At 41.3% G+C, this 22,605-nt stretch overlaps 2 protein-coding genes across 3 annotated transcripts; one reads left to right on the forward strand and one right to left on the reverse strand.

Annotated features, from left to right (window-relative positions):
- The first annotated feature begins 8,349 nt into the window (after positions 1 to 8,349).
- zgc:101716 (uncharacterized protein LOC492784 homolog) lies at positions 8,350 to 15,736 on the forward strand. Of its 2 annotated transcripts, none has more exons than XM_047358354.1 (8): positions 8,350 to 8,561; positions 11,029 to 11,130; positions 11,619 to 11,762; positions 14,322 to 14,372; positions 14,464 to 14,623; positions 14,704 to 14,812; positions 15,022 to 15,154; positions 15,254 to 15,736. In XM_047358354.1, the coding sequence occupies exons 1-8, from the start codon at positions 8,457 to 8,459 to the stop codon at positions 15,410 to 15,412; spliced, it is 963 nt and encodes a 320-aa protein (XP_047214310.1). In that variant the 5' UTR covers positions 8,350 to 8,456; the 3' UTR covers positions 15,413 to 15,736. The 2 variants fall into 2 exon arrangements, with proteins under 2 accessions (XP_047214310.1, XP_047214319.1); XM_047358363.1 differs by having other exon boundaries at positions 8,352 to 8,561; positions 14,464 to 14,608.
- Positions 15,737 to 17,095: 1,359 nt separating this feature from the next.
- On the reverse strand, positions 17,096 to 21,207 carry LOC124865584 (protein FAM83A-like). The gene is made up of 6 exons (XM_047360785.1): positions 20,952 to 21,207; positions 20,752 to 20,859; positions 20,531 to 20,649; positions 20,206 to 20,373; positions 18,802 to 18,926; positions 17,096 to 18,665 (listed from the first exon to the last, which is right to left on the reverse strand). Exons 1-6 carry the CDS (start codon positions 21,205 to 21,207, stop codon positions 17,396 to 17,398), a joined length of 2,046 nt encoding a protein of 681 aa, XP_047216741.1. The 3' UTR covers positions 17,096 to 17,395.
- Positions 21,208 to 22,605: the final 1,398 nt, after the last annotated feature.

Here is a 22,605-nt window from a genome sequence, read left to right on the forward strand (position 1 = left end):
TTTGATGTATTATTTTGATGGACTGTAGATTTGTTTAGTTGTAATGATTTGTATTTATGTAAATATTTATTGCGTACCATTAATTGTTTTGGTGTTATTTTTGTGTAAATATTGTTTATTTCTTCTTTTCTGATTATTCCCTTGTATGGTTTCTTCCTGTAAGTCACTCAGGACAGCCAGGCTATAAAAGGCAGCTAGCTGCTTTTAGTGTAAGTTGGTGTGCACAAGGTCTGCACTTGGACAATAAATCCACCACAAACCTAATTTCATTGTCATGCCTCTCCATTAACCGTTAAGCCTCTGCCAGTCAAAACTGACACATGGTCAAAAACACACTTTAATAGTAAATACTCACTAGATACTGAGAGATGAAGTTATCTTGGGCAAAATCGCCAACATTTTCATTGATAATTCTGCAGCAAAAAATCCAAATACATTTAGGTTGTATATAGTTTTGGAGATGGAGGGAGTCAACCCACCAAGATGTTTCTCTTTATAGGAAGCCTGTGTGTAGGTCAGCAACCAAGTAGGTCAAATATATATCTATAATATATATTTTGCTCTGATCCATTTAATTCTTAACTTTCTGTGTCAAATATATTGTAGATAAGTATAATGTGAAGGCCAATAAAGGTTAAAGGCTTTGTAATTATGACATTTTCATCCACAGATAACTACAAGTCTCTAAACATAAATGACAAGAAAGCATCCCAGTCTTCAAGCTACAGTTATAATGGCATACCATACAGTGCTAACAGAGCCTTTGATGGGAATCGCTTAACATGTTCTCACACCCTGCAGCAGACTAACTCCTGGTGGAGTATTGACCTGCAGGGTGTTTATAACATTTCTTGTATCTCTATTTATAATATGGAGCAGAGAAATTATGAGACTAATACACTGCTGAAAAAAATAAAGGGAACACTTAAACAACACAATATTACTCCAAATAAATCAAACTCCTGTGAAATCAAACTGTCCACTTAGGAAGCAACACTGATTGACAATCAATTTCACATGTTGTTCAAATGTAATAGAAAACAGGGGGAAATCTTTGGCGATTAGCAAGACACACTCAATAAAGGAGTGGTTCTGCAGGTGGGGACCACAGAACACTTCTCAGTATCTATGCTTTCTGGTTGATGTTTTGGTCACTTTTGAATGTTGGTGGTGGTTTCACACTCGGTGTAGCATGAGACGGACTCTACAATCCACACAAGTGGCTCAGGTAGTGCAGCTCATCCAGGATGGCACATCAATGCGAGCTGTGGCAAGAAGGTTTGCTGTGTCTGTCAGCGTAGTGTCCAGAGCCTGGAGGCGCTACCAGGAGACAGGCGAGTACACCAGGAGACATGGAGGAGGCCGTAGGAGGGCAACAACCCAGCAGTAGGACCACTACCTCCGCCTTTGTGCAAGGAGGAACAGGAGGAGCACTGCCAGAGCCTTGAAAATGACCTCCAGCAGGCCACAAATGTGCATGTGTCTGCACAAACGGTTAAAAACCGACTCCATGATGATAGTATGAGGGCCTGACGTCCACAAATGGGGGTTGTGCTCACAGCCCAACACCGTGCAGGACGCTTGGCATTTGCCAGAGAACACCAGGATTGGCAAATTCGCCACTGGCGCCCTGTGCTCTTCACAGATGAAAGCAGGTTCACACTGAGCACATGTGACAGACGTGACAGAGTCTGGAGACACCGTGGAGAGCGATCTGCTGCCTGCAACATCCTTCAGCATGACCGGTTTGGCAGTGGGTCAGTAATGGTGTGGGGTGGCATTTCTTTGGAGGGCTGCACAGCCCTCCATGTGCTCGCTAGAGCTAGCCTGACTGCCATTAGGTACCGAGATGAGATCCTCAGACCCCTTGTGAGACCATATGCTGGTGCGGTTGGCCCTGGGTTCCTCATAATGCAGGACAATGCTAGACCTCATGTGCCTGGAGTGTGTCGGCAGTTCCTGCAAGATGAAGACATTGAAGCTATGGACTGGCCCGCCCGTTCCCCAGACCTGAATCCGACTGAGCACATCTGGGACATCATGTCTCGCTCCATCCACCAACGTCACGTTGCACCACAGACTGTCCAGGAGTTGGCGGATGCTTTAGTCCAGGTCTGGGAGGAGATCCCTCAGGAGACCATCCACCGTCTCATCAGGAGCATGCCCAGGCGTTGTAGGGAGGTCATACAGACACGTGGAGGCCACACACAATACTGAGCCTCATTTTGACTTGTTTTAAAGACATTACATCAAAGTTGGATCAGCCTGTAGTGTGTTTTTCCACTTTAATTCTGTGTGTGACTCCAAATCCAGGCCTCCATTGGTTAATAAATTAGATTTCCATTGATGATTTTTGTGTGATTTTGTTGTCACCACATTCAACTTTGTACAGAACAAAGTATTCAATGAGAATATTTAATTCATTCAGATCTAGGATGTGTTATTTGAGTGTTCCCTTTATTTTTTGAGCAGTGTATATCAGGTGCTAAGATCTACATTGGAAACTCTTGGCAGAACAACGGCACCAGCAACACGCTGTAAGAATCGCATGTTACCTTAAGCTGATGTTCAGACTTTTGCTTGTGTATCAACCAATACAATTATTATTTTACTGGCCATCAAAATACATATTTGGTCACTGCAGGATCTTGCATTATTTTCCTCATATATACAGTATGTTAATTTTTACAATAAATATTATTCATATCCAAATGTTTGTGCAAATCCTGCAGGTGATTTGCACAAATCCAGAGCTGACTTCTTTATCTTCATGGCAACCTGCATTCACTAGGATAAATGTGAAGTTGCTGCTTATTACCAGATTCCATTTCATTGCTGTTGAATCGTTTTCTTCATCATATCAGTGGTGGGTTTGAATTTTTCTCTCTCATATCCAGGGTTCAAAATCTTATAGCTTTCAGAGCAAACCAGATCAATATCTATACCTTTCCCTCATCAGTGTTGGGGCGATATGTCACCATGATCATACCAGAAAACAAACATATGATTCTCTGTGAAGTAAACTGGCATGAAAATGGGTATTGTGGAAATATAAATGCCTTATCATTAGTAGCTAAAGCTAAGATATATTTGGGATTTGCTGCTTATAGATTGATAATTATTAGGAGTTTTTAGTTATGCTTTTGACAGTTAGAAAAATCCTTAAACAGTAGCTTCTAGTGTGGTCACACAATGAGTGTTTATTATTCAAGGTTAAAGCTTGCAGGTGTTTTCTGGCTGTATCGTGAGAAGCCGACAGTGGATTAGGGAGGCATGGTACTCCTCTCCCTGAAGATTCATGAAGACTTGTGAGAAACTGACCTTCAGCAAAAGAATGTGTGAGAAACTGAGAAGGGCTGCACAACAAATGTAAAATGTATATTTCCTGTAGTATGTGTGTTCAATAAAAGAACGGTGCAGGGGAGAGAAAAACAGATGTGTTCCTGACTACGCAGATGCAGCACCTCTCTCCCCGGCCGGGTGAACAACTTTATTACTTAGTCCGTGTTTTTCTTTCTTAGAGATTCAAGTCTAGTTTCTCGTACAGAATTAAGATGCTTTGACCAAATAAACGAACGCGCAGGAGTTTAGAAGAACAACTCCAACAACTTGGTGACCCCCGATGTGATTTGGGAAAAGCGAGGACTTTCGGCGAAATCAGAACTTCACCAAAAGACGTCTGACACCGGGGTACCTCCTCACTTCTTACAAGGTAAGGCAGAAACCTATTTAAAACGAACTCTGCTCTTTTGGCATTGTCGATAGGCCTAAATTCTTGGTGTCAGATGTCTGAGTAAGTGAAATGTTCTGCTAAATTTAAAATGTGTAGACCAGTGTGTTAAGATAATATAATATAAAAGAGGTCAAGTAAAGTAAAGTGAGAAGTGTGTTTCCTGAGTTTGGCAACTCCACATGTTTTCTGACGAGAATTCATAATTTTGCTGGGTTGAAGTCCTGGAGGGTGGGGACCTCCGAAGTGTAAACAGTTTTCTTGAGTTTTGAAAGAAGGTTGTTCATTGTATTCTGGAGTCAGAAAGCTAAGACCGGGCAAAAACACAAAGGTTTGAATGCTGTGTTTTATTCGAGTTCTGTCTCAATAAAACCAGATTACAGATGTGGTAATTCATAAAACACATAGTCTGAAGTCCTGTGAAGCTATAAGTTACTGTGAACAGTTTGTATGAATCTGTAAGATCAGTAACAGTGAGAGCATGACTGTGAGTTATAAATGACATTTGTAACAAGACCAGCATGAGAAAACTATGAGCTGGAATAGGATAATTCAGCAAGAATAGTTAGACTTGGAGGACATCTAGTGGACTCCAGAGAAAAGTACATAATACACAAACACATAAAATTGATGAGCTGTTCACAGAAGGGATAATCTGTGAGACAGACTTGTTAGGAGTGTGTGAAAAATACGGTGTGACTGGAGAGAGGCGCAGCAGTTCGCCAGACTCTCATTGCAGGTGAATAAATGCAGCATTCCTGTATGGAAACCTAACTGGTGTCAACAATGACAGAGTGCTGATAAGCTGCTTGGTTTGGGGGAAAATTGAGGTGTCTTGAGACGTGTTTATGTCACTCTCAAAATAGTCCAGATACCAGGGACACAGCGTGCCATATTTTCTGGACGGCCTCAGTTGACCAGTGAATGAACAGAGTGGAGTGAAGAAAGGTGGGAATACTTTTCAAGGTGCTAATACTTTTTTGAGTGCTAATACTTTTTTGGGTGCTAATACTTTTTTGAGTGCGAATACTTTTCAGAGTGCTAATACTTTTTTAGGTGCTAATACTTTTTTGAGTGCAAATACTTATTTTTAATGCTAATACTTTTTTGAGTGCTAATACTTTTCACAGTGCCAATACTTTTCAGAGTGCTAATACTTGTTTGGGTGTGAATACTTTTGTAAAATGTGAAAACTTTTTAGGGTACCTAATACTTTTGAAGGTGTGAAAACGTTTGAGGGTGCTACAACTTTTGGTGAAGAATTTATACAGATGGACGGTGAATTTGACCGGGACACAGATGACTCAGGTTGGGGTGAAGAGGCACCAGTGTGGAAAACATTTAAGGAACAGGTGTGTGTGGTGAGGCAGTTGGTGCAGCAGACGCAGGAAGAAAAACAGGTAGAAAAGTTGATTAAGAAGATCAGTCAGTCAGTCATTTTCTACCGCTTATTCCATAGTGGGTCACAGGGGAGCTGGTGCCTATCTCCAGCAGTCTATGGGCGAGAGGCAGGGTACACCCTGGACAGGTCACCAGTCCATCGCAGGGCAACACACAAACACTCATTCATACACCTAAGGGCAATTTAGAGTTACCAATTAACCTAACAGGCATGTCTTTGGACTGTGGGAGGAAGCCGGAGTACCCAGTGAGAACCCACGCATGCACGGGGAGAACATGCAAACTCCATGCAGAAAGACCCCAGGTTAGGAATCAAACCCAGGACCTTCTTGCTGCAAGGCAACAGTGCTACCAACTCCACCACCGTGCACCGTGATTAAGAAGATGAATCAGAAAATACAGGAGGAGGTTGAAAAAGATGGAACTGATGAAAAGAGCTGAAAAAACGTGGGAAGGTGGTTTTGGCTGAATATGAACAAGGCTAAGAAAGAAAGAGAGTTGGCTGAGGAAAAATGCAAAAATAGTGGACGGTTTAAAGGGAAGTTTAAAGAAACAAGAGATAAAGCGGCAAAGAATGAGACGTTTTGGTCGCAAATGGTGCTGATATGGCAGGGAGGTAAACATGCTATGTTTGACAAACCCCACACAACACCCACCAACACACACACTGGAGATAAACCGCCACCATATGGTCTTCCTCCTCCAAAATCCGCCACTAAGGAATCTTTTTCTCCCACTCCAGTGGGCCTTTACCCCACATTGGACATTTCTGGGGGCAGACTGAGGATTACTGGTTTGCCTGAACAAAACTCTCTAGCTCCCCCACCGCAACCACCCCCCACAGCATCTTTCTCTACTGTGTCTTCCGGACCTCTGTCCGGTCATATATCTCCCGGAAATCCTTTCTCTTCATCCGATTGTACCTCTAAATCATCCACAGATGAAGAACCCTCTCTTGACACATACAGAGGGTTGCCTCTTGACAATTGGAACGTGCATCAGATAAGAGAACGTTTCCAACAGATTGTTGACTCTGCAGGTCCTCTTGTCTCATCTCTACCCCCACAGCCGCATACCAATTACTGCGAGCTTAACCAAACTCCCACCCAACCCGCTCCTCAACACAGTCCACAAACCCCACAGCCAACACAGGGCTCAGTAGTCATGGCCCTTAACGGCCAGTGGTACCCAGGCCCCCAACCCTTGCCTACTCCTATTTTCGTTCCACGGACCGTCAATGCTTCCACCCCTGCGTATCCAGCCCCCCCAGTCAATGCGCCCACTAGGGGAATGCTGATGTGTGCTATTACTGCGAAGAGCCTGGTCATTGGAGCAGGAATTGTCCCTACAAACGCGGTCCATATGTGGGTTATGGATGGCATGGACCTATGGGAGGGCCTGCGAGACACCCACAAAGGGGACGAGGTGGTCCATCATGTGGAGGCCAACAGCAGCAACCTTCACTCCAACTGCCAGCCTGGGATGAGCCCAGTCTCTGGCCAGACCACCATTGAGGGTCCCCACAGAACCCCCCGGACAGAGGGACTGAGGACCCCTTACTGTCCGTGACGTGTATGGACAAAGTCTTCCTTTTCTAGTGGACACTGGGGCTACATGCTCAACCATCCAACAAGCCCCTCCTACCACCCTCTCCACAAGGACTACCACTGTCATGGGGTTTTCTGGGGCTAAACAGGTCCTACCTTACACCAAGCCCCTAAGAACTGAAATAGGAGGGCAACTTTTGAACCACAGCTACTTAGTGTCCGCAGACACACCAGTAAATTTACTGGGCAGAGACATGTTGATCAAAATGGGCGCAACCATTCTGTGTGGTTCAGACAGACTACAGGTGCATCTTCCTAATGGCACCCAACTCTCATGTGGCAGCAACACATTTTTTGGTGTGCACAAGCTGGAGGGTACGACATGAGACATTGTCACCACTGATATTTATGTAGCTCCAGAGGACGTTGTCGCGTCTGTACAGTTATCAAAAGAACTGTAGGAAGAGTGGTTTAAAATGTGGTCTGATGGCGTTCCCCACGTTTCTTTAGCCCTCCATCCAGGACATGAAGCACGTGAGTTAGGGGGTGCGTTAAAACGCTCCCTCTCCCTACAGGATTGGCATCTCTCTTCAACTCCTAACCTCTCCTATTCACCTTCAGGGAATGTATGTGAGCCATGTTTATTAACTCCCACCATGTAAAGACACCTAAAATAATTTCTAATGTTTTAAGTTTTTAAGGGAACCATCAAGCTTTTAATTAATGCTGATATATTGGATTAATGTAACATTTGTCTTTTTGTCTCAGGTTTTTACTTTCTTCTTAGTGTCTCTGTTTAGTGTCATACTCAGAAACGTGGCAGATGATTGTTTGAGAAAGTTAGATATGTCTGACTGGGGAACACAATTTCCTCTAAGCTGCAGGAACAAACCAGAGTCCAAATACAAAAAACTTACAAAAATCACTGCAGCTACTCCAAGGCAAAGCGTAGCATAAGATGTCCAAGGTAAAGCAAAACAAAGCATAATCATGGTCGAGAACGAGGAGTGACGAACACAAGGAACCAGCACTGAACAAAGACACAAAACCAACTTATATACTGTGAGATAACAAAGGCAGATAATCAACGGAACAGGGAACCCTCTGCCAATAAGCAAACTCACTAAACACTACATGTCCTCTGTACTCCTCACTCATAAATATAAAAAGTTAATTAATAATGATAATAGATTTATTTGTACAGTCCTTTTAATCAAAAATGCTTTATAGATAATAAAAAATACTGGCACGAGGACACATAAATAAAAAGCAGACAATCAAACTTGAGATAAAAATAATAAAATCAATAAAATAACTTAATTTAGCCTTAACAACACTGACTGGACATGGATTACATCACAATAATGAAATATAGCATTTCCTATTAAAGTTTGTCGTTCTTTCTTGAACTATAATAGACAGAAGTTTATTTCAACATAAAGTCCAGGATTTGTTGTTGCGTTCACATGAACCATCCAGTCTCACAAAAAGGGTTAAAAACTGAATAAATATCAATAAATAAACTGCAAATATATTGATACTTTCACAAAGTAATATTTCATGTTCGTCATTTGAATTAATATTTTAACTGTTCTGTTAAATCAGTCAGTCCTTCATTTCCCTGTCCCAACATTCAGAGGAACGTTTCTTCCCGGAACCAAAGTTCCCAAACTCATGTTCCCTCGGTGCAGCTCACGACGGACTGAGTGACTGTCGTCAGAAACAAACTAGTGAAACTGAGCTTAATTATTCGGTTATAGCAAACCTTTTGTTTCGGGATGGAGATATTCGGCAGCACCTTTGATGACTCTGTGTTTTCAGAGCCCAGGGAGCGGGTGTGTGAGTCTCTGTCGTCTTATAACGCCAAACTGTGTGAACCAGAGGTGAGACTCTGCAGGAGGATGGCGAACTGTGTGCTATTCTTTTTTTAGATAATTTTTCGGCACTGGTGGCCTTTCTTTTTTAACAGTAGGCAGACAGGAAAGAGTTGTAGAGAGAGAGTGGGGGGGGGGTCCGGGACTCGAACCCGGGACTCGAACCCGGGACGGCCTCTTCAAAGACTGTTGCCGCCGCCATATATGGTCGCGCGCTTAACCCCTACACCATCAGCGCCGCGCCGTGAACTTTTGTCCAAAGTCTCTGTGTTTGTAAAAATCAATCATGTGCCTTAAAATATCTCGCTGTATTTCATCAGTGTTACACGGACCAGACTAGTACTGAAACACTACCTGGCAATAATGTTTTTTCTGATTCTGAGTTTTGAAAAGTATAAAGTAAGAAATGATGGATTACACAAGTAAAGGTGTTAAATCTGAAGAATGTAAATGTATGCATCAGGTTTATTAGGCTGCATGGTGCAAGTAAGCAGTGACACAAATGGCAATATTAAATAAGGCAAACAGACTTTTATGGTGTTAAAGATGAATTTTTGTATTGGACTATTCACTTAAAATATTTCAAGCTGTTGGTATTGCATGATAAAATGTCACTGTTCATTGCAAGGACATGTAGCATAATTTGTACAAATTTTCCTTTTCAGTTGGCTTTGAGTTTACAGCTTATGGTAGTTGGCTTCATTTCCATGACTTACACAGAGAAAATGTTTTTATATAAAGGCAAACAGAATGCACCGTTGCAGCAGAGTAATTAACTTAGTTTGGAATGGCGAATCCAAGCATCAGTGAATTGGAAATTAGTTATCGCAAAGCTTCCAGCTTAAATTTGAGTGTATAAAGGAAATAACGTATGTGGTGATTTGTCCAGTGTAGAAAAGGAGGTCAACAATAATATCTGAGAGCAGTGGCTCGGAGACCTAACAAACGGGCACCCTATGGAGAGACTAAAAGCGCCCTGTCATAAGCCCCTCTCCTTGTAATTCACCATAGCGAATTACAGAGGTCGTGTTGATGCTGGGGGTCCTTTAGCACTTGAATCAGCACCGGTCCCTGCTTGACTGTGGCTTTGGAAAACTATAGAAGAGCTGGTGCTACTGCTTGTAAAAAACAAATGCAATTTGAAACACAAACATTCTTTCAGCATTCAGATAGATCTAAATTCTGCTCTTTATGATTGTTAATCCGATGTACACAAGCATGCATCAGCACTTTCACCCAAACCTATCAGAATAGTCTACCTTATGTTAGGGAATTGTTCAGTAAATATGCTGTTCTCAGTTGTCTTTTTATAATCAGTGGCTTTTACTAGTGAGGGTTTAATCACACCAGAGTACTGTAGCTGACCAAACCTTTTTTCAAGGACATGTCTGGCCTGCTATTTTGTATTCTGTGAGGTGGTCTGTGGTCAATTTACCCTCAAGATTCTACTTAGCTCCAAAAAGATACTTTCACTGAATTCTATACATGTAATGAAAGTGATTATTGTATTTTTTTCACGTCCTGTGTTGGCATTTGAGGCATACCATATAGAAAAGCTGGTTGCCATCATGTGTCAGGGCAGATTTGCTCTACAAAAAGGATATCTCAAGATGAAAGCCTCATTGTGTGGATAACTTTATTAAATCAAGACTGGATTCAGCATCAAAGTAGACAGGCCACATTGATGTAATAGTAACCTGACCTCCAACTATTTGGATTATCTATGTGTGTGTGTGTCTGTGTACAGTGGTGGGTGGTTGAGCGTATGTATAGAAATAATTGTGTTTTTTGAGCAGGTGAACGTGATTGAGTTTCTGTCCTGTAGTTGCACTGTTGTTAGAATGATGAGAACGGTAGAAGGTCTGCAACACACAGCACCCATGAGCACCAAAGGACAGGTGGACTCAGCTCTGGCAGGCCACAGCAGCCCAAGGTAGACCTGGTTGCCACCCCGCACAGAGGTAGTTCATCAATGAAGCACAAGAGCAGCAGCCCCCAGGCCAAAGAGGCACAGGGTAAGACAAGGGACACCAATCCCTCACCGTGCAGATCAAGATGGAGGAATGCCCACCAGAGCCCTTTGACCCATGGCCACCCAACTGGAGCCCATCAATCCGAGACGAGCACCCACACATGCAACACCCCACCAAAGGGGAGGGCAACCCCCCCCGCCAGTCTTCCCATGGTGCTGTTAGAGACCCCCAGGCCATCCCCACACCTCCAGACCCTGCCAAACCAGCACAGGATGGGCTTGGTCCTCAATTGAACCGGGCCATTCTATTGTTCTCATCATTCTAACAGTGCAACTACAGGTGAAAAACTCACAGTCATATTTTTAAAATTACTTAGAAATCACTGGAAATGCAGATTATGACAGTTCGTACTTTCATTATATTTTTTTGTTGTTTTCTGACTCTGAAATAGATATTTGCCCTCTGCAGTTAATATTTCAGGTTTGTCCTCTTGTTTCTTGCAGTGGTTTTGTGAGAGCACCGCTCTAAATACGGACGACTCTTTGGAGAAGCAGAAAGTGTTCAAGTTCAGAGGTGACCTGGCTTTGAGACAAGGGAATTATCAGGTAGCTAAATTTGTTTAGTTTTCTTTCACTCACTGAAAGGTTATTTACCCAGCAAATTTTGCAGAACTGAACTCTAGCTGCAACGTTGCAACAAAATTTGCATGTAATATGAAAGCCTTCCCTTGAGAAATTTGCCAAAACGCTTTTTTAGTTCTAATTTAAATGTTTTGCTGGTGGGATAACAAACAGGGCTTGTGGAGAGAAGAAATGTTTTCGTAATATCCAAAATAATTATTTATACACATAAATACAGGTTTTCTGATTAACCAGAAAAGCCTTTAGGCATCACGCAGTGAAGGTTTTTATGAAATCAGGCCAAACAAATTTTTAGTCTTTTAACCACTGGCTTTGTAAAATGTAAATATGTGAATTGATGGAATTCATCTTTCATGCTTTTACTGCAGTAACACCATTAAAACCAGCAGCTGTTTAAATGTAAAGCCAAGAAATTGCTGGACTTTCATTTGGTCTCATGCTGCCCTGTTCAGAGAGCCCTGGATGCATACAGCAGCTGCCTGCAGTGGATCGCAGACAACAACTTGACCATCAGGCGAGATGTCCTGGAGGGAATGGCTCGATGCTACACCAGGCTGGGACAAAGGGAACAGGCGCTGGAGTTAGCTGAATTATTGGTAAACCTCCTTCCAGCAGGATTTTCCTGATATGGCCGTCTATCATAGTTATTTACATATTGTTCAAGGAAAATCTCTAACTGATCAGGGATTGTTTTGGTTGATTTTAGTCAAGAACTCTTATGACGTTCAATTAATGGATATTAATTTTTGACAAATCATAAATAAAGAAACTAGTTTGCAATTTGAATGTGGAGTAGTTTGAATATTACATCATTTCACATCTATTGGACATAAACCATAAATCACTAGTCTCATAGCGCAATTGCCTAAATCAGTCAGTCAGTCATTTTCTACCACTTATTCCATAGTGGGTTGCAGGGGAGCTGGTGCCTATCTCCAGCAGTCTATGGGTGAGAGGCAGGGTACACCCTGGACAAGTCGCCAGTCCATCGCAGGGCAACACACAAACAACCATGCACATTCATTCATACACCTAAGGGCAATTTAGAGTGACCAATTAACCTAACAAGCATGTCTTTGGACTGTGGGAGGAAGCCAGAGTACCCGGTGAGAACCCACGCATGCATGGGGAGAACATGCAAACTCCTTGCAGAAAGACCCCAGGCTGGGAATTGAACCCAGGACCTTCTTGCTGCAAGGCAACAGTGCTACCAACTGTGCCACCGTGCTGCCCCGCCTAAATCATATTTTGGCAAATATGAATTAGACAAATATGGTATGAGGCTAGCAAAATGATCATTCCAGATATGTTTTCAAATCTTTAAAAAGCCAGCATTTACATTACTATAGACTGAAGGCAAAAAGTAATCGTAACATCCATGCCGTGTGGTGAAAATTAAATATCGGCTTATCTTTGTAATGAAAGGCATTTTAACTAGATTATTTCGTCTACTTCTTCTTCACAGATTCATAGTTCCTACATTCTGGAAGTCATCAAACGTTATGTTCGTTCCTACAGGAATCTGGAGCTACGGAGTTAAATGCATTAAGACCATTGCAGTCATGTCCGTCTCATGTAAAATGAATGAAAATTGTAAAGCAGATAACTTATCTTGAGTAGTAAAATTCTTTAAGCAGACTATTTGTCTGCATAGAAATGCCAGAGGTGCACAGAGGGTGCGGCTGTAACTATGTTTAGCAGTGTAGTAGGTCTGCTTATTATGCCAGAGTACTGTTTATAGGGTTTATATCTGCATTTAACTCAATACAAATAGACATTTAGTAGCAATGACTGGTGGTTATTGAAGATTGATTGTCCTCAGTGGGTAATTCTTGCTAGTACTGAGGCAGATGAGATCTTGCTGAATACAGGAGTACCACAGGGTATAGTCCTATCACCATTGCTCTTCCCTATTTGTACAATTAAATTCAAGGTCCATTATAATCACTTCAGGTTGTTTAGGTAAGTAAGAGAATGACTTAGCTTTTGGTAGCTCTACAGAAGGACAGTTCTATTTTGATCATGTGTTAGCTCTACAGGAGTTGTGCTACTAGCTTTTTAGGAGTTCTCAGTAGGAGAAAATGACCTGCAGGCTCTAACAATCAAGGTGAGATGTTTGAAGTTGTAAATTATTTTATATACTTTGGTACATATATTGGCAGAAACCTTAGTTTGATGGAAAATATGTGGAAAAGGATGTGCTCTGCATGCCTCTTCTTGCTTTGCAGCCCTAACAGTTTTGGATTTAGCCCAAACATTGTGGAAATTGTGTACACAATTTTATTTTTAAAGGATTTTCTCTTTTGAGATGCTATTATTAATGTACAATTATGACATCTCTGAGTTGTGATTTATCGTGATGGCAAAAACATTAAAACTGACTGATGGTTGAGGTTGATACTTTGGCTTTTTGAAAAACCTTTCCCACTGTTGGTTCCATGAGCAAATCGTAAATATCAGCTTACATAAAAATAAGATTCAATTAATTATTTGTGTTATACTTCATTTAATATAGTAGCCTATTTTTACTAAGCTTTATTTCTAGAGTAGTATTTGTGGGGCTTTGAATGTATTGCAAAAAAAAAAAAAGATAACTCCGTTTCACCATAAAAACACAAAATACTGGGGGAAAACTTTGTGTCCGTCCCTGCATGATAATGTGTTATATTAACCTGAACATCCACTGACTAAATTGCAGAAGATTTTGTAAAACATTCTTGAACATGTATGAGGAAAACATTAGGAGCCAAAGCCAGCCAGTCTCACCTACAACCCAGTAGAATTGAACTCTTCCTTCTGGGAGGCTTTTTGGAGCTCCAGTAAATCTGGATATCTATAAATAATCCTTTGACCCTTTTGTGATCAAGGTGATTTATTAGTTGGATTTCCTATCTGTAACTAGGACATATGCTTCTGTAACTCTCCATTTTTAACTTTTTAACATAAAATATTGTCTGGCTTATCTTTGACCTATTACAGAATATATTTTCAGTATTCAATGTAATGTGAAATTAAAGGTGAATTTATGCACTGAATTAGCAGATTTTAGAGTTTCTAAATAAAACCAATAAAATGAACTTTTTGCATTTCCTATAAATGATAGTGGTAAACAGTTTCTCTAAACAGCTTGATTTAGTTTGCTTCTTTATTCGCAGAACAAAGACGCCGCCAACACCTGCCACCTCACCAGTCTCCTGCTGCTTAAAGTTTGTAGACAATAAAACATTTTGGTTCATAATTCTGATTTTTTTTATTATCAAGTTTAATCATAGTTTTAAATCTGAACATGTCCTTAAGGTCAGTATCTACCAGCACTTTGGCTCTGTGGGTACACAGATGTCCTGTCTGCAGCAGCTGTGCAGCCTGCTGCCCTTTAACCCCTGGCACTGGTTTAGCCTGGGACAGACATATTTAAAGCTGCTGGACAATGACTCAAACACAGGTACAGTTCACTTCTGTAAGTAAAAACATTTTTTTTCCGCATGTATCAGTTTAATTAAATATTTCGATAAATAATATGTCCCTATGTACCGGAAGTTGCATCAGAGGCTGTGAATGGAGAGGCAGAGGAGAACCAGGAGGGGGCAGCAGAGCTCACTGAGGACAGAGTCTGGCTAAGAGCTTGCATCTGTTTTATTAGGACAAGGTAAAGCTTTCAAATAAAGCTGCTGAATTAACAAAGCTTACATCACACCCAGCTAATAAAACATTAAACACATTAAAACAAGCTGAAAACAAAGTTAGCTATTATGTAACAGTTAAACATTTATTAATACAGCAGCATGAGACAAGAAATGACAGGCTTCAGATTTAGTCTCTGAGTGTACATCATCCTGTATGTGGTTACTCCTCCAGACTCCTGTTGAGAATCCTCCGGCAGCAGCAGTCTTCCTTTGTGTTGCAGCGAGGTGAAAAGGCTCTACAGATTACAGAGGAAGTGCTACAACAACTAAATCCTAAAGAAACAACAATCCAGGCTCTCATTGAGGTGGGAACCCAAGCATGACGCGTTGCTTTATTCCGAGTCTAGAGGCTTTCACTGGCTCTTTTAAACACAGTAACACCTTCTGTTTCTTTGATTATCCAGGTGATGTCAGAGGACCTGATCCCAGAGAAGATGAGGGAGGACTACCAGGATGGGGAGAGCCTGTCCTCTGTGTGTTTGCAGAGCTTCAGGGAGCGTTGGTGGAACAGAGTTTTACTGACAGGAGTGTTACAGACTGATGGGCCACCAGTTAAATCTTAATACTCCTGTAATAAATGTTTGCATCGATGCTGGCAAACAGGAGAAGATTTGAGACCACGCTGAAGATGTTTCAAACAAATATTTATTCTAGATACTTAAAAAAGGATCAATAACACTGTTGCAGTATATGTAGTGTTATTTGACGGCCAAAATACAAGTAATGTAAATGAAGTAGTTCATGGTACCTCTGAGTATTACATGTACAACACAATGTGCACTGTAAGTGATCAGTCTTGTTTATATTTTATTATCTATGTCTTGGTTGCTTTATTGACTCTATGAATTGTCATATCCCCAAACTAATAAATGTGTTTTTATAATATATTTGTTGTAAAAGTCTATACTTATTACTATATATTTATGGAAAATGTAATCACAATCAAAATAAAAACAATACGATTTCCAATGTTTTGATAAATGAAAACAGTAAGAGCCTCGGGGCTCAAACCAAAGTAACGTCAGATTCTGGGTTTTTGCATGCATCTTACTAAGGTTTATTATGATGTAAAAAAGGAGGAGGGATTGCTACAAAGTCAGTGACTTGATGCAATTGGTTGGAATTAAAAACATTCACATCAGTTGCTCTGGTCAGATCTAGTAAGGAGAGTTGTGTGTACTGGTCACCACAAAGCAGTAAATGACACAAGAAAAGCCAGCTTGTTGGTTTTATGATTGAGGAGGAAAATTTTATACAGTCGAGCTATTAGTTCTCCCTCTGATTCTCTTATTTAAAAAAGTAAGAAGACCCAATCATGTAAATAACATAAACCATAAAGACTGTTTAAAATCACGAGAAAATGTTGTGGCGATTGACAACGAATGTTATTTTACATCACGAAAAAACGAACAGGCAGACAATCTTCCATAAAAGGTGAAAAAGGGCGGTGGAAAATGTTAGCACTCTGAAAACACCATAATCTCTGGTCTGTCTGCTGCTGCTCATTCTTACATATCCATCTTAACAGAAACAGATCACTTAATTATTCCCAATCATTTCCTGTTCGCTTAAGACAAAATTACTAAGAATTGATAGGTAGTTACAGACAGTGCTCATACCCATTGAATTATTTGCAATTGTTTTACACTTTACAGCCACAAACTTCAACTTGTTTTCCTTGGGATTGTATGTGACAGACCAACAGGAAGTGAAGAGGATGGAACCAAAATAATGCAAAGGTTCTTAATTCATTTTCCACCACATAACAATTTTTGCATCTTTTCTGAGCAGAGCACATTCTTCCATGTTTGTTATGTCCTCTAAATGGGTTAAAGCATAATTTAACTTAGACTTTTTATGACATTCTTTCAACAATTGCTTTGTTCTTGCCATCACTACTCATTTCTATCCTACCTCCCACCTGAACTGTTGATCTTTGCAGCTCCTCCAAAGTAACCATGGGCCTCTTTGCCACCTCTTTGATTAATGCTCTCCTTCCCTGGACAAGCAGGTCCTTGTTGGGTTGTGGTTGTGCCATACTGCTTTCTATCCTAATCCTGCTTTAAACCTTTCCAAGACGTTCTCCCTGACCTGCCTTCTGTGTTGCTTGGTCTTTGTGATGCTGTTTCTTCATTAATGTTCTCGAACAAACCTCAGAGACCTTCACATAACTGCTGTATTTACACTGAGAAGTAATTACACACAGATGGGCTCAATGTAATAAGAATGTGGCTTCTGAAGACAGGTGGTTGCAAATAATTTTATTTAGGGGTATCAGAGTAAAAGCGCCAGAGTATAAATGCATGCTTCTCTTTTCAGTTTTTTGATTTTTGTTTGCACTTTTAAAATCACGTCATTTTTTTGCTTTCATTTTTACATTTACATATTACTTTTAGTTGGTCTATCACATCCCAGTAACTCCCTCTCTCAGTCACAGAGTTTTTCCAGACTGCTTCTTGAGTACCTCTTAAATCTCTCTCTCAGCACGGTGGAGCCTTGTTGTTGCTGCATGGGGTTTTGCATTAAAACCTAATATATATTTATACTCAGTTTGGGTGTAGTCCTGCTCCTCTGTAGCCTACGGTGCATCTCTCCATCATGCTCAGGCTTCTTCCCGGGGATGTGTTCAGGCTGTCCTGGAGGGGTCGCCAGCCTCCCTGCCCCATCACATGTGTACCACTGAAGGAGTTGTAGCAACCTATCACTCTGGGTCCTGTAGCCTTCTGTAGGCTCCAGTGCCTTCTCTGAGTGAGATTTAACTGGGAGGTGACAGGATAGAGATGCATCTTGGTTTGTACATCTGACAGGAATTGTTTGGAGTCTGCCTGTCGCTGAGGACTGAGACAAGTTCCTATTCCTGGAGGGGTTGGTTTTACACAAGAGGGCACTGCATAAAAGGGTGAGTTTAAAGGACCCTGGTACTGCTTCATGAACTCATCCTGCTTGCTGGTTTCTTGAAAGGAGATGTTGGGTTGGAGCTTGGACATCTGCTCTCTGGGGCTGCTGAAAGTGATCTGATGGCTGGGCTTGGATTGTATTTGCTGGGACGTTGGAGGTGAGAGGAGTTTTGATTGATCACAGAGAGGTTCCACCTTTGGATAAACATTTAGTGAGGAATCCCATTGGTTTCTTTGTGTTTCTATTCCTGGTGTGAACCCTGAAGGTTCTGTCAAGATGTTCCTGTTCCTTTGCTGAGGGAAAACTTCCTCCGTGCTTCTATCTAGGTGAGTGAGACTGTTTTTCTTCTTTAAAGCTGATTGATAATGTTCATTCCTTTGCGGCCCATGTGTTGGAGATATAGCATTTAGAGTGTGTGGCTTTTGTACCTCTACATTCTTCCCAGCTGTGGTGATGACAGGAGTGCTGTGAAGCTGAGACTGAATGTCAGAGAAAACGTTAGGATCAGGAAGAGTTTGGTGACCACGGAACTGGTTTTGATTCCTCTCCCTCTGATCCACCTTTGCTCTTTCTTCAAGCTGGGTACAGGCTACTCGCAATGTGTGCTGAGGCTTTCCCACAGTTACACTTTGCATCTTGTACTCTGCTCCTGGTTGAACCAAAGGCCTCAAAGGCAGCTGTGGAGCTATTCTCTCTGTGTTTAAACCAGTGTCTCTTTTCTTTCGAACAGTGTTTTGAGGTTTATTTGATGTGGAGTAAAGACAAAGGGACTGTGGCAGAGTGATAAAAGTGACAAAGCCAGGGACTGGCTTGGAGCTGGAGTTAAGTCTGACGAACTCCTGTTGGAAATGTGAGACCGAGCTGCCTTTAATAAGAACAAGAATATTATGATGGACCTGCCCGGACAGCCATGTGAAACTGAGAAGAACAACAAAAACAAGAACATCTTACAAAAAGTTTTACAAAAGTGGAAGCATTAATAGAGAAATGGGAATGCTTTCTGGATGTTCCCTCTTTCTTATACAAAACACAGTGTTTGTGTGTGCAGATGTACCTGTATGTACCAGTCAGCACCTCATCCCAGTCAGCGATGATAAAACTCTCTGCAATCTGACCTGTCAGCTTCCTGCCTGTCTTTGCACAGTAGGTCTGACCTGGGACACTCCGTACTGACACCTTCTACACACACACACACACACACACACACACACACACACACACACACACACACACATTAACTTTCATAAGCATACAGTAGCTTGCAAAAGCATTCATATTGATTTTTTTCATCTTTATGTCTCAACCAATAACTTAAATGTGTTTTAGTGAGATATTATGTGACAACCCAACTCAAAATAACTGTTAGGTGGGAGGAAATGATACACGGTTTTCAGCATTTTTAATAGAAAATCTCTGTAAAGAGTGGCATGCATTTGTTTTCAGTCCCTAATTTGTAGAACCACCTTGCAATGGAACTACTGATGTGAGTTTTGTGGGGCACATCTTACCAGCTTTGCATTCCTTGCCAAACCGCCCACTATCTCCACATTTGAACAAACTGACCAGATTTTCTGTCCTGCTAAAGAAAAGAAAATGTCCACAGCATGATGCTGCCACTACCACATTTCACAGAGGGTGGTAGGTTTCCTCAACACAAACCGTTTTGCAAAATTCTGATATTTGGTTTGACCAGAGCATCTTCTGCCATATTTTTGCTGTGTCCCCTACTTGGTTTGTGGATTTTCTATTTTTTTAAATTAAAGCAACAATTTTTAAAGGAGATTTGTGGATTACATGACCACTGACTGTCTGGTTAACAGATTCTTCAATTTGAGTTGTGGATCTCTGCAGCTCCTCTAGAGCTCCCATGGGCTTCTTGACTGCTTCTCTGAATAATCCTTCACTATGTCTGGCCTGTCAGTATAGGTGGACATCTACGTCTTTGTTGGATCACAGATTTGCCAGACCCTTCCGCTGTTTTTGGACGATAGGTTGGATAGTGCTCCATGAGATCTTCAGAGCTTAGGATGTTGTTTTATAACAAAACCCTGAAATAAATTTCCATACAACTTTATTGTTGACCTGTCTGCTGTTTTCCTTTGTCTTCATGATGCTGTTTGTTGTCTCATATTCTTCAAACTGAGATTTGATTACAAACATGTGGACTGGGTCATTTTTACTTATATAGGGATGTCATGGTGAAGAGGGCTGAATTAAAATGCATGTCACACTTTTTAGATTTTTATTTGAAGAAAAAAATAAAATTGTGTATCATTTTTCTTCCAGTTCACATTTATACACTACTTCGTGTTGGTCTATCACACATCAGTTTCACTGGTTGTAAAGTGGAAAAAAGTTCAAGGTTCCTTTGCTAACTAGCAAACACAACTTGCATGAGTAAAAATAAAAATAATTTAATCACAAGGAAATCCCATGATGACAGCAAAGAAAAACTTACAGGGAAGTTCTTGCTGATGAGTTTGAGTTCCTGCCACACGTTAACAAACACCTTCAGGTTAAGATGATCCAGCAGAAGATGAACAGAAATATTTCTCTTCCTGCTCGCCTCGAGAAGATCACACAGCAGCTCTGGGTCACTGAAGCTGTCCATTACTATAGCCAGGGCCTGAACACACACCCACCGTCACTCACATACTCCCAACCATGTGATTTTTTAATTAGCACAGACACTTGTTGCTCACAGAAACAGGCGTTCATGTCATGTGCTCTGTCACACATACAGACATGCAGAGAGAAGCACACAAACACACCTCCTATCATACCAGTTTAGCCTTTCTGAGGAACTGTCTGACCAGATCTTTCATGGCAGCTGCACTGCTGTCAGATTGGAAAAAAACCTCAGCACTGGGATCATCTGAGAGAGGAGCAGCTGATTTCACATCTGAGTAGACAAAAAATTGAAGACAGAAGAAATTCAGAAAATCCTAAACAGTGATCCGATATTGAGGGATTTATGGCTGCAATAAAACAAGTTCTTAATTACCTTCATGGCTCTTCTCGTCCAAATACTCCACACTGTTTGTTAATACTGAAGAAAATGGGGACCGGCAATCAAACTCTATGTCCATCTTATCTTTTTCACCTGCTTCATCTGTTAACAACAAATGGCTGTATAAACCTAAAGCACAAACAGGCTTCAAGGAGTAAGAAAAATAAGCCTTTAAACATGGGAACATCTCAAACCTGTGTTGGCATTGCTTCCATTCTGTAGGACGTAATCCTTCTCCAGCTCTGATAGAAAATCCACCTCTCCCTCTGCCTTCAACATGTTGTGGTACCCCTCCAAGCCCTGACAAAGCAGAGAGTCTGCTGCAAATCGAGCGCTCTCGTTGTGGCTCAGGTCTAACTTGGATCCGCTGGCTGCATAGTCACAATACGAGGATGAGGGGATCCGAAGGTTTTGAACCCGCCGTCTCACCTTCCCCAGAGGTTTGGACATTCTGTAAAACAGTACTGACAAGCTGTTGCATGCATCCATGGTTGAGGAGCACAAATGAAAGCCTTCTCTCCTGGTTGGAGAAATGGTCCTGATACTAAAGGCTTAGGCTTAGATCAGTACGATAAGAGAACAAGCACATCCAAGGTAATGTTACAGCTTTGTGGGATCATTCAGTGGTAGAACTACTGATTCAAAAAGACAGGCAAGGAAAGGAAGGTAGGTCCGCCTCTTGTGAGAGCAAGGTGATTTCCCCAGCATGATGCGATGTGACAGGTAAGTACAAAGACTACAGTTTATTATAAACAGTGCCCTCCAAAACTATTTGTCATCCTTGAACTTTTCTCAGTTTTTCACTATACAACCTCATACTTTAATGTATTTTATGCGACAGACTCCAAACATGGTTTTCAGCCGAGATGATGCTGTGTAGAACCAGCTTTGGCTCCAGTTACAGCCTTTTGGGGTATGTGTCTAGCAGCCATCTAGAGACTGAAATTTGTACCCATTCTTCTTAGCAAGACAGCACAAGCTCAGTCAGAATGCATAGAGAGTATCTGTGAACAGTGACGTTCAAATCTTGCCACAGATTCTCAATTGGATTTATCCCTGAACTTTAACTAGGCCATTCTAACACATGACTATCTTTTGTTATTAGCCGTTTCATTGTAGCTCTGGCTCTAAGTTTAGGTTTGTTTTGTGGGAACTTGAGTTGCCCATCAACTCTGGCCAGCTTCCCAGTCCATGCTGCAGAAAAAGCTGCAGATCCCCACACCATGCTGCTTCCAACACCATGTTTCACAGTTCGAATAGATTGTTCAGGGGGATGTGCTGGGTTAGTTTTCCAACCATGGCATTTTGCATGGCACAGTACTGTCCTTCCTTCATGTTTACTGTGTCCTACATAGCTAGTGGAGTGCATCTCTAAAACCTGTCTGGTCTCAGATTTTCTTACGTGAGCTGTGGATCTCTGCAGTTCCTTCAGAGTTACTATGGGCCTTTTGGCTGCTTCTCTAAGTCAGTTTAAGTGGAAGATCATGCCTTGATAGATTTACAGCAGTGCCAGATGTTTTTTTTTTTTTTCATGAGATTCTCAAAGCTTGGGAAATTGTTTTATAACCCAATAATTTTTTAAACCTCTCCATAGCTTTCTCCCTGACCCATCCACTGTGTTCCTTGCTCTTCATGATGCTGATTGTTCACTAATGTTCTCTAACAAACCTCTGAGGCCTTCACACATCAGCAGCACAGCTTTATAGTTATGTGCTGTTTTTTATTGCAATAAAAAATAGTAAGCTCAGGAATGTATGTATATGTGTAATTATATGAAAGAAACACACATGCAATAGGAAAACTTGTAGGAGTACCTGCGAATGTGATTAATCTAAGTGCATCAGAACA

The sequence above is a fragment of the Girardinichthys multiradiatus genome, chromosome 3, assembly GCF_021462225.1.
Source record: "Girardinichthys multiradiatus isolate DD_20200921_A chromosome 3, DD_fGirMul_XY1, whole genome shotgun sequence".
Taxonomy (NCBI): Eukaryota; Metazoa; Chordata; class Actinopteri; order Cyprinodontiformes; family Goodeidae; genus Girardinichthys; species Girardinichthys multiradiatus.

What these genes read in the sequence shown, in the direction of transcription:
- LOC124865584 (XM_047360785.1), bottom strand. Translation starts at nt 21,207, where the DNA reads ATGTCCAAACCTCTGGGGAAGGTGAGACGGCGGGTTCAAAACCTTCGG. An exon ending in GGACGAGAAGAGCCATGAAG is followed by an intron (nt 20,650 to 20,751) that starts GTAATTAAGAAC and finishes TTGTCTACTCAG; the next exon opens with ATGTGAAATCAGCTGCTCCT. An exon ending in TCCTCAGAAAGGCTAAACTG is followed by an intron (nt 20,374 to 20,530) that starts GTATGATAGGAG and finishes GTGTGTGTTCAG; the next exon opens with GCCCTGGCTATAGTAATGGA.
- zgc:101716 (XM_047358354.1), top strand. Translation starts at nt 8,457, where the DNA reads ATGGAGATATTCGGCAGCACCTTTGATGACTCTGTGTTTTCAGAGCCC. An exon ending in ATCTGTTTTATTAGGACAAG is followed by an intron (nt 14,813 to 15,021) that starts GTAAAGCTTTCA and finishes TTACTCCTCCAG; the next exon opens with ACTCCTGTTGAGAATCCTCC. An exon ending in CAATCCAGGCTCTCATTGAG is followed by an intron (nt 15,155 to 15,253) that starts GTGGGAACCCAA and finishes TTGATTATCCAG; the next exon opens with GTGATGTCAGAGGACCTGAT.